Raw genomic sequence first — 12,397 nt, forward strand, 5'->3', positions numbered from 1 at the left:
CTTCAAAAATTTATAAAATTTTTAACTTTTATAGCTATAAGATATAGATATAAGGTCACCATCTGAGACGCTATATAGCAATAGCTCCCAAGTCCCAATGATCAACTGGGTACTTTTCAGTTTTCGGTCGGGTCGTCCCCGTCCCCAACCACGAACTTATTGACCCGGAGCAACTATTAATAGAGAATTTGTCCTGCTTTAAAAAGGTGCCAATTATCTATAAAAGGGATGCGAGTTTAGGTTAGAAAAAACTAAATGCATTTTAGTATTAGGTAATATAATTCATAATAGTACACATTTCATAATAAGGATGTAAAATTCAAAATACTTCTACATTTGTATATTATAACATTTTAGATTCTGAGCGGAGCGTTGAATCTATTGATTTTACAATGATGTGTGTTTTTATTTGTATTGTTTTTTTTGTGTTTGTGTACACAATAAGTATTTGAAATAATGCTTCGATTTTCAACTTTAGTATCTTATTCGATGGGAAAGTGAATCTAGTTGGTGCATTGGGGAGGTCAAATATTTCCAGTAGTTTTCAAAAGTGCCGAGAAGAACAAAAAAAAAAATTAAAGAAAAACGAGAATTTTCCTTGTCTTTGCCTAGGTTTAAGCATACAAGGTGCTGTAAGTTGGGTTGCCCACGTGAAATAAGTCAGGTGCCACTATAATTTGATCAAGGACTTTCCTGAGTGGGGTCATTCTGTGTTTGTAATTATTATAATCAATATTTTTATTAAATATATAATCAATGCTATGAATTTATTATTCTCAAAAATAAATACGGTAGGAGGAACTAAGTTTTGCAAAAAACATCTAACATTTATAATTATAGACCTAGGTAATAATTAATAATGTTCGGGATCGGGATGTGTACAACAATCACTGTACAATTAATTACAAAATGTAAAATATTCTCTAAATGATTTTATAATATTGTAAATATTGTCGTTCAGAAATATAACATCAACACGTTAGGGCGAACTAGTATTCTTCAAGCTGCAATATTTCCATCAGTATTCAGTATTACTATGATTATAGTATAATCATTATACAATCGAAATGAGTGTAGGTAGTAGAAAATAATGTTAAGTGCAAATTCAATGTCCATAGCTTATGAAGAAAATTACAAAAAATAACAAATTACTTATGTACTTAAGCTGAACAATGAACATTGAAAAAATAGACTATTATTGGACTAAAACAGTCGTATGATTAGCTACGAAATTGTTAAAGAAGGTATAGTTAATAAGACATTTCTCCATTACATAGATCAGAAAATAATGTAGTTAAATACTATATATATAATAATGAAATGTATGATATTCTAAATATTATCCTGAGAAAACCATAACCTCGACCCACCGGTAAGAATATCCTGGAGGTGCAACAGCACACTAGCACACCTACCAACATAGGTTTCTTTTTATTAGGCTAAGCCCCCCTAATGTGAATTCAGCCCCCCCCCCCGATTTATTATCGTAAAAATGTAATTTTTGTAAAGAAAAAAAATTTAATTTGACCAACGTCGTAAGTGCATAATACATAAAAACAAATTTAAAAAAAATACTTAAACCTATAAACCTATTATTACTATCGGAAATAATAGTAGTTTTAGTTTTATGTTTGTGTTTAACACGATAATGTAGACAATAGATATCAAATTCGGTTTAGTAGTTTGGGCTTACTTAGTATATAGAAAAATACATAAATATTGATGTGGAATCGATCTTAAATGATTTTGCAAAAACTCAAAGAAGAATTAAAATAAAATCGTGTACATTTATTATTTTATATGATTTTGATTTTTTAAATTTAATTAAGCTTGTATCTTACCACATCACAGCTGTTAGTGATTATATAACTAAAAATAATAATTCAATGATTATTTTGGATCATTTGGATCATTTAAAGGTATGGGGACAAAGCCTCAACTTATAATTTTTAGTTAAAAAATGGTAGGGCTGAAGCCCCTCCATTGAAATTCCCTATTTGTGCCTATGCCTACCAAGTTTAGTGTTTAATAATAGTAAAACTGTAGGTTAAAATAATGATTAATTAAATTTGATATACCTACTTTATAAGTTTAGCACGAATTTAAATTACAAAAAATTAACTTAAATCGTTATTCTCCGTTTAAATGTTTATCTACGTCTAAATTTAAAATTTAAATATCTATTTAACACTACTGTTTTTATATCATTTTTAGAGTTTTACAGCACAAAATAGTAAATACTTATATGATGAACCTTGTCTTAAATTTTCAATTCATAGTTATAAAAATTAAAAATTTTGCAATATAATTTGCGAATTTTCGAGATTTTGATGAATTTTGTCAACATTTTAACTTTAAATATTTAGTATAACTGTTGCTTCGAATCCTATAATGATTCAGACAGATATAGCATTCAAACTCAATCTTAGCAGTTTCTGGTGCTACTCGCCTTTGTAATGACTATTAACATTTTGTTATCTTTTTGTAAATATTATATTGACAATAAACTATTATTATTATTATTATTATTATTATTATTATTTACTGATAGCTTCAATTCCAACTTTTAAACTCTTTCACAGTTTCACATAATTGGTTACGCTGATACCATATGGAATTGTTTACATATAACATCTGACGAATATTTATCCTACAATTATCACAATTCACAGCAGACGTATACTTAAAGTTGGTCGAAAGAAATTGAAACTATGTTTAAGACTTTTTACAGTTTTGTGGACTGTGTATTTCATAGCTTGGATGTTGACACTTGACACTGTTCATTATTCAGAAATCTTATTTAAGAGTAGATGCGAGAAATGTGATTTACCATTATCGCAGAAATATAATAAATTTAGTTTATCCGGCGACCGATAAATTCTACAATAATGAACATTTCATAACGTTTTACATTATACAATTTTTAGCAATGATGGTTTGGGCTCATTCTAGATTTGTGTTCGATATACTTCTAATTTCAATGAAATAACATGATTGCTTAAACAGTTGAACTACAACTAATATCGTTAAAATATCATAAAATAATTAGTAACAACATAAAGAACGACAAGTTTTTTCATAAATAATTAATATTTATTTTAACAGAAACATATAATTGTATCAAATTTTTATAATCATATAATTAAATAATATTGAAATACCATAGTACTGGTTTTAATACAACGGGAAGTGCATAAAAAAAGTTTAAGACATAAAGAATGAAAATAATTATTGTTTAGCATCTGCAGTCCTTTAAGCGGAGAATTTTTCGAGCTTTTTCTTGTATTCTCCCGATGGGTCGTATTTGGCGGTCAAACGATCAAAGTCAGTAGAACGGTTCTTGATCAAAAATTTTATTATTTTTACTATTTTTAATTTTTGTGCATCTGTACATTTTCCACAGTTAGTTTTTAATTCGTCTGGTAAAACTCCTGTAAATTTAATCAGACAAGAAATTAATATAATTATTACACCTATGCTAAATGGAAGTTTGTTGATATTTATTTGATACATAATATTATAATAATAATATAGTAATTGTTTTAGAGTTAAGACTACAGGTAGTATACGTATACCCCAAAAGTATAATATAGATATTAGATATAAGTTTTTTTTTTTTAATGTACCGATAGTTAAATCAAAGTCATTATAATTTTAATTGTATAATAATATACTTGAAAATTAAAATACTAATATATAATACTTTTTCATTATGACTTACTCTTCAATGCTTGGCCTTCCTCGGTACAATTTTCTTCGTCGAGCAAACAATTGATATAGCTGGTTAAAAGACTGTCGTTGTTTAACACCTTGTCCACGTCAAAGTTTTCGTATTTAGTTGAGTACTTTTCTTCAGCCAATGTGAAGCACACCAGCGACGCGACCAGAACAACAAATAAGTTAAGTTGAGCCATTTTTGTCCGTTTTAACGAATAAATATTCTGGAAAAATTAGCTTTGGTCAAATCAGAAATATCTGAGAATACTGAACAAACTACAGTATTTACATAGCCTTATATACCATTCCCACAACGGTCAGACTAAGGAAAGGAAGTACAGAGCTTTCGATTTAAGTGGAAGTGGAATACGGGTTTTGAATATCGGCATCTCCATCACGGTAAGTTTTAAATTTAATTGAAAAATATACACTTTTACGTATTGCAATAGATGTTGCAATTTAACAATTTAACAATTTAAAATTAATCGTGGACTTGATTAATTACGATTTATAAAATACATATATAAGATATTTACTATATATTACCTATAATATGTATCATATTATTTATTAGGTACCTATATGCCATATTATTAAATAATAATATTTCTATACACCATAATATTTTCACTTGTTTTTAGCTGCCTACGGACATTATCAGTTTCCAATTTTAGATTCTGAGCGAAGCGATGAATGTATTGATTTTATAATGATGTGTGTTTTTTTTTTAAATTTGTTTATTTTTGTGTCTGTCATCACCTTTAGGATAGTAAAAATGCTTGGATTTTCTTCAACAGTAACTTTTCTGATAGGAAAGTGAATCTTGTTGGTACTTTGGTGGGTCAAAAGTAAACATTTCACAGTAGTTTTCAAAAGCGACGTGTATAACAAAAGAAAAATTAAGGTAAAACGGGAATCTACGCAAAATCTGTTTTTGAGAAAATTGATTTTGGTTTTTGGTGCAACTCTAAAACCAATGACAGTAGGTACATGCAATTTTGACTGAATGTTTGTATTAGCTTTTTCTATACAAAAAACCGTTTTCCAAATATTTTGAGCTGTTTACAGACATTTTCAGTTTCCATTTTTTTTAGTTTTTTTTCTATAAATTTCAATAAAATTTTATTTGTTTGTTAAAAAGCTTGAAAATTTAATAGAAGGCTCCAAGGTTATTATTTCAAAGGCAGATGAAAAAAATTAAAAATCCTTAGTCACGATTTTTTTTTATAAGCATTTAAAGTTCAAATATTGATAAAATATGTAAAAAGACGAAAATTTGCAAATTACTTTTAGTTAGAAAATCATAAAAAATTTTCTTTTTAAATCTAAGATTTGAAAATATAATCCAAGATTCCTCATAAGTTTGTCTACCTTTATCAAAAAAAAAAAAAAAATGTCTAAAAAGTCAAATTAAATTTTTATGAGCGTTTGAAATTCATATTTTTACAACATTTGATATTCACTCGATTTCTCATGTAACGATTTTCTAATTTTGTTGTAATTAAAAAACACATGACTGTAGATTCTTTAAAATTTCACTGAATGTTTATATTAGCATTTTCTATACACAATAAAAATGTATAAAATAATTTGACTCTTTTTAAGCTGTTTACAGACATAGTCAGTTTTAAATTTTTTTCTATAAATATCAATAAAATTTTATTGGTTGGGTAAAAAAGCGTGAAAATTTAATGCAAAGCTCCTGATATAATGTTACAATAGCAGTTGAAAAATATTAAAAATTCATAGGCACAATTTTTTTTTTTTAAGCATTTAAAGTTCAAATGTTGACGAAATTTATCCAATTTAAAATGTAATAGTTATTTTGTAGTTGAAAATTTATAAAATGTTCAACTTTTATAGCTAAGGATTGAAAATTTAAAAAAAGGTTCCACGTTAATAGGTTATATATAAATTACTTTATTCACAATAATATCATCAAATATACCTACTTGGTAATATCATAGGCTGACTGACCGTTTTCGATCAGAATCGTTTTTCTTATACTATGATATTATATCATTGAATTCAAATTTAACACTATCCATTACAGTGACCCACTTGTAATCTACTGTACAGCAGAGCCACATCCACTTACCCACCTTATTTTACTTGTTTTTTTTCTATAAATGTCAATAAATAATTTATTCTTTGGGTCAAAAAGCTTTAATATTTAATACAAGGTTCTTAATATAATATTACAATGACAATGTTTTTGAATTACATACAACAAAACAAGATAATCGTTACATGAGAAATCGAGTGAGTACAATTTTTTGACAAAATCATTTTTATTTTTTAGATTCTGATTGGAGCGAATGAATGTATTGGATGACTTTTGCATCCATATTTCCTGGTCATCAGAATCTTTTAGAAACCTAAGAACTGTAGTCTAATTAATTGACAAAATAATACAAAATAAATAAAAATAATAATTGATATTGAAATATTATGGTATGCTCATCAATGATATTATTCTATCATAAAAAATCCTAAATAGTTATATGTACTGAGTTGGTATTGTTAATTATAAAAATAAGTAATTTTAATTAACTAAAAAATAAATACATTAATTACCATATTTCATAATTTAAGCATCCTTGATGAAATAAAAATTAATAAACACATGTGAAACGAAATATCAGTAATTTCAGTTTTTTTTGTTTAGCACAATATTAGAACCACCATTTCTGGTACTTATTATATTATTATTATATTACTACAGTCTATTATAGAAGTCGTACATACAATATGTAAATATATTATTATCTGATAAGAATATTCGTAAAAAACCTCGAGATGTTACAATAAATTATCGCAAGTACCTATCTAAGCATAACGCTATCGCATAAAACAGAGTTTTTGCGATGTCCGTGTTCCGGCAGTGACGTGTTATATATTATATTATAACTTCTAATGGCTAGTTTTGTTAGGTTTCAATCAATGCGACTTCTTTAGTAGAGTTTATCCTTGTTTTAAGAACAATAGACACGTTAAACTAAAATATTACTATTTGGAGTAAGACGGCAAAAATTAAATAGAACGATATGATCCATGTCCCATGTTATTATTTTTTTTTAAGTTTTAAATTTGACCCTATGTTTATCCTGTTGTGTGAATATACCTAGTATAGGTACTAAAGTAAATGTTTTTAAGAAAATATAACTATTATAGGTACCTATTATCATTTAGACATTAGATATGAAACTAAATACTGTAATCATAATTTTCCTGTTGAATGTTTATGTACATCAATTTTATTCTGTTTAATGTATTTATACAATAAAAAAACAAAGGTATTAAGCCTTAATGACATTTAATCACCTATATGATATGAAATGAAAATTATTTGTTATGAATAAAGACGTATGTCCCATCTTACTTCAGACATGGCTCATGATGAAATCAATTTTGTGTTTAGTAAAAATGTAAGTATAATTTATAATAATATAACAAAACTGATTGGAAATTTAGTAACTACACATAATAATAAAGTATCTTATAGTTTTATTAATAAAATAAAATATTAACCCTCTTAAATACAATCAAAGTCAGGTGTCCGCTACTTCCCCCACTCACATTTTTTCATAAATTCAGAAGTTAGGAAACCTGTAAATTTTAATAATCTTGATCTCTTTTGTAAATGTATAATGTATTATGTATATACACAGTCATACATACAATAGACATACAGCTTTTAAAATATAAATTTTGATATTTGTATATTATGTTATATTGTTATCATATAAAAAGTTAAAAGATAGGTACCTAGTGCACTCGAGCAAAGCGATTGACTTTAAATATAACTTAATTTTTCTTTACGATTTTTGGGCCAATAAAATGTTTGCACCTGTTGAAATTTAATGGAATTACGCCAGTTCTATTTTAATTTTAAAGCAAGTTATGAGTATTTTAAAATTGTTAATAGTTAGGTTGGCTTTGCAGAAGAAATTCGGTTAAGAATTACCAAATCGCTGGTTACCCACTATCAAATTGGTATTTGGTACCTAGGTACTATTACTATTACATTTTTACCTATTATTATTGATATGGAAGGGATAGTTTTTATGAAATCGTTATTTAATCATGATTCATGACGTACATACTCGATCATATTAATATTTCATATTAATTTATTCATTCGGTAAACAGCGTATTTTATTTATGTTTATTCAATAATCAAAATCTCGGTGTAATAGATAATCTAAGAACTCTAAACAGAAAAAAAAACAAGACACTCGGCTTGTTCGAAGAATTAATTAACCTAAATTCTAAATACCTAGGCATACCCAATATCCACAGTACGTAGGTATATAATATACAGTATACACATTAAACATATCATTAATTATTCAATTATTGTAATATGCAAACGGGCTGCACTGTAGTCTTAAACGTGTTTGCCAATAACCGTTCTTCAACAAGTCGATCCTACTTTTTATAATGATCCACACGAACGGCACGAAACAAACAACGAATGATTAATAACTAATAAGTAATAACTACTTGTTTAAATTGTCACAATATAGTAAGTAATTGTATAGTATGGCAAATCACTGTGTGTAGACAGTGACTGATGTTACAGAAAATATACTCTTATTACAGCTACAATGTACGTAGTTATTATTAGACTAGCTGATCCTGTGCATTTCGTTGCCCGTTAAATGTACCAACTCTATATGACTCAAACTTTGTTCAATTCGTTATTTAATATTCAGTGTATGGTGTTCAAAATTTATCTTAACTTTTCTGTTGCCTGGAATAAAAATTCTGATTTGCAGCAGTATATTATCAGGTAGGCAATCTACCTGCGGTAGATCGCGGACCCAGTGCTGTTTGTACGTAAGTGTACGATTTAACTCTAAAGTATCAAAGTTATACCAAGTTTATTTTGATATAATACGGCGGATTAATATAATCAATTAATACATAATCCTAACCTAACCTAACCGTACTAAAATCCGATGAATAAAAAAAAAACCAAATTTAACCCTTTTTAAATTAGCCTATCTTCTTCCCAGAGATTTGCACACAAACATTCATTTATATATAATATAGCTGATCCTGCGCACTTCGAGGCCCATAAAAAATGACAAAAAAATTGTGATTGTTCAACTCTTTTTTGGTGTAACTCAGTGTAGTAAGTGCAACCCAGCCACCCTGGTAGGCAATGTGCGAAAATTCAATTTTATGCATGCTTGTACCTGATCTGCCCGATTAACCAATAGCAACCAATAATAAATAAATACTATTTATATAAATTATTTCTCCTATAACCAATAGCAACCATTTATACACAAATATTTCCATCGTAAATCTCAAAATCCATGTTTGAGCACTTCTATTAATTGGTCGTAGCGTAATGTTATATAGCCTATAGCCTTCCTCGATTAATATGGACTATCCAACAAAAAAATAATTTTTCAATTCGAACCAGTAGTTCCTGAGATTAGCGCGTTCAGACACATTTTCTTACCAGATAACACCAATACGACATAAACCCGGCAACGACGGGTAATTCAGCTAGCATTAGTATAGATTATTACCCGAGAGAATATTACATTTCTCATCTCCTCGGCAAACTATTTTTTGCTATATATTTATGTATGGGGAGTATTTTTTATTATTCTATACTATCAATTTTGTAAATTGTATGCTAGAATTTATGCTTAAAACTGATATAAGACTTTTAAGATTTAATATTTTGTTATTTACAAATTATCTGTTTGATTTTATTAGCAACTTTTAAGCATAATAAAAGTAAAAATAAATGTATCAGTGTTATATTTTATTGTCATGTTTTATTTTAATTTAATAAATTCTAAAGGTGTAATGTACAATTTATTATATTCTTTACAATAAGGTATGTGAATATATGCCAATAGAATATCTACTTAAAAAAGTTGTAGTTTATTTTATAAAAGTGTCATATTAATTATTAGTTATAAATTATAATAATACCAAAACTATAAGTACACTTTTTATTTTGGAAACCATTTAGGTACAACAGCTTAAACAAATTTTGTAATAATCAGACCACATAAACAAAATTTGGGTAAAAAGAAATCATACCGAATATTCTACTATGTACTTAAAATTTCAAACTTACATAACTGTTTAAATATAATTTTTTATAATATTTATAATAGAAAGATAATTTACAGCATTTGAATTAAGATATCAACCATATCTAATGATATAAAATTTAAATTGTATATATTTAACTAGCTGACCCCGTGCACTTCGTTGCCCTTAAAAAATGACAACCCTTTAAAAAATTGTGCCCAATTCATGATTGTTCAAATCTTTTGGATGTAACTCGCAGCAATTCGGCCACCCTGGTAGGCAATCCGACTTCGTCCGATCGCGGACAATGTGCGACAGCATATCAAGTAGATATGTATATCTAATATATAAAAATGTCATGTAACAGACCACAGTGTTTGTTATTGAACTCCTCCGAAACAGCTTGACCGAAACTAAATAATATTACAATTATTATTTATGTTTATTATAAATTACAATAACATATTTATAATAACAATAATTGTAATAATAATTAAATAATAACAATTATTATATACATTCGTATATTATGTATGTATAATGTATAAATAAATATATTTTGTTACATAATAATAATGTATATTATATTACAAATAATCTTTTTTATTTATTATTATCAAGTATGATAGAAAAAATCGTAATAAACATTTATCAGACTTAATTGAATACGTCACGCAAATGGATGTACTCGTCTGCATTTGTTCTACGACAAAAATTGGCACTATAACCTAACCTAACCTATAGGCGTCTTGCTGGCATTTTTAATGACAGAAACAAATATAAAATATTCAGATTAAAAATAATAATTTGGGTTGCTATGGGTTATAGGATTTGAAAATAATATTTATTTATTATTATTATTTTTTTAATTTGAATATTTTCTATCTGTTTGTGTCCATAGCAACCATTAATAAACAAAAATGTCTATCATAAATCTCAAAATTCTTGTTTGAGCACCTCTCGGGGGTGACTTTTATAATATTTCAAAACACAAGTTCTTTTTTGCAGCTTTTTTATCATCTAGGTACTTATATATTATTATATTTATAGAATTTTTACTTAACTACAAAGCAGATCACGTGTTTAGAATATAAAATATAAAAAAAAACAGGGAATTGGGTGTCACTCTGCTGTACAGTAGGTTAAAAGTAAGCCACTGCAATGGATAGTGTTAAATTTTAATTCAATCATATAATATCATTTAATACGAAAAACGATTATGAGTGGAGACGGTTTGTGTCAGCCAAGGATATTTTATATTATATTTATATTGTTACTATGAATACTATGAATACGGTTAAATTATCAAATGTGGCTTGGCGTGGCGCGTGGCTGCTACCAGTCACGAAATACGACTGGGAGTAAGTAACGGCCACAGCTACTAGCTCCCGGATGGGTGACCACCCGGGTTCATAGTAGTTAAAAACCTTGCCACACATACACGTATTTGCTACCTATCGTAACAACCGTAACAGCCGTAAAAACAATCATAAAAAAAAAACAACCTACCGTACCAACCTTATCCCTACCACAGTTCATAACCTCTACAGCAGCTAATGGCCTTAGTCGCTGGGCTTAAGTTCAATAATAATAAAAAAAAATTATCAAATATAGTTATGTTTTATTAATATTAAAAATTTGAATGTATGTTTCATATAATACTTATACATTTTAACATTTATAATATTTTAAGTCACTGATGGAAAAATTTATTTATTTTGATAAAACGAAAAAAATATTATGAAGAATCTATAATCCAGGTATATGAATGCTGCCTATAAAATATTTCAAAATTTTTACAACTCGAGCAAGTGCCTATAAAAATTTAATTTTACTTTCCGGTGGACATTTTTTTTCAATTTGATACATTTTGTATAACAACGTTATAAATTCAATACAATATTTGCTCTGCTCAGAATCTAAAATTGAAATCCTTCAATTTTAAATGTAATGATATTTGCCTATATTTAACTCCTTTGAAATCGTCTTTTTGTCTTCATAATAAACTAATAATCTTCTTAAACCATCTTTCAAAAAAAGTAGATTTTTTAATTTCAAAATTTAAAACAAGGTTTCTCATAAGTCATAATACACACAAGATTATCAAAATTCTCAATATAATAATTTTATGTAAACACATTTTTTTTTTCATATAGACATGGTAAGTTCAAATTTAGGCAAAATTAGATGATAATGAAATAAAGAATAACGATTTTTGATATTTTATTGTAATTCAAAAATATTATATACTCGGGTACTTAAAACTTTAAAACACAATGACATTTTCAAATGCAATGTTTATGGAAAAATAAATTCAACCTATACTGTATTACTGTTTACAAATAGTAAAATAAATGACTTTAATGCAATAATACCAATAATATTGAAACAAAAAAAATAGGTATTTTTTTATTAATTTTATATTAATATATTTATATAGTTGTTTTATTAGTTTAAAAAAAAGTGTTAGTATAAAAGTTGTATAAGAACCATTAAAAGGAGTAAATATTAAAATAATTATAAAATTCACACACAACGCAATTTTGAAGAAAACGATACTTTTAATTTAATACTTAAAATAATGATACAATTACAATTAAATCACAATAACAAA

At 26.9% G+C, this 12,397-nt stretch overlaps 1 protein-coding gene across 1 annotated transcript; it reads right to left on the reverse strand.

The window, feature by feature from the left end:
• Positions 1-3,077: 3,077 nt before the first annotated feature.
• Positions 3,078-3,965, reverse strand: LOC132942902 (ejaculatory bulb-specific protein 3-like). The gene is made up of 2 exons (XM_061011609.1): positions 3,722-3,965; positions 3,078-3,431 (listed from the first exon to the last, which is right to left on the reverse strand). Exons 1-2 carry the CDS (start codon positions 3,912-3,914, stop codon positions 3,253-3,255), a joined length of 372 nt encoding a protein of 123 aa, XP_060867592.1. The 5' UTR covers positions 3,915-3,965; the 3' UTR covers positions 3,078-3,252.
• Positions 3,966-12,397: the final 8,432 nt, after the last annotated feature.

Source organism: Metopolophium dirhodum, chromosome 4, assembly GCF_019925205.1.
Source record: "Metopolophium dirhodum isolate CAU chromosome 4, ASM1992520v1, whole genome shotgun sequence".
NCBI classification, from domain to species: domain Eukaryota; kingdom Metazoa; phylum Arthropoda; class Insecta; order Hemiptera; family Aphididae; genus Metopolophium; species Metopolophium dirhodum.

Coding starts and splice junctions, on each gene's coding strand:
- LOC132942902 (XM_061011609.1), bottom strand. CDS start 3,914: ATGGCTCAACTTAACTTATTTGTTGTTCTGGTCGCGTCGCTGGTGTGC. Junction 3,432..3,721: donor GGAAGGCCAAGCATTGAAGA/GTAAGTCATAAT, acceptor TTAAATTTACAG/GAGTTTTACCAGACGAATTA.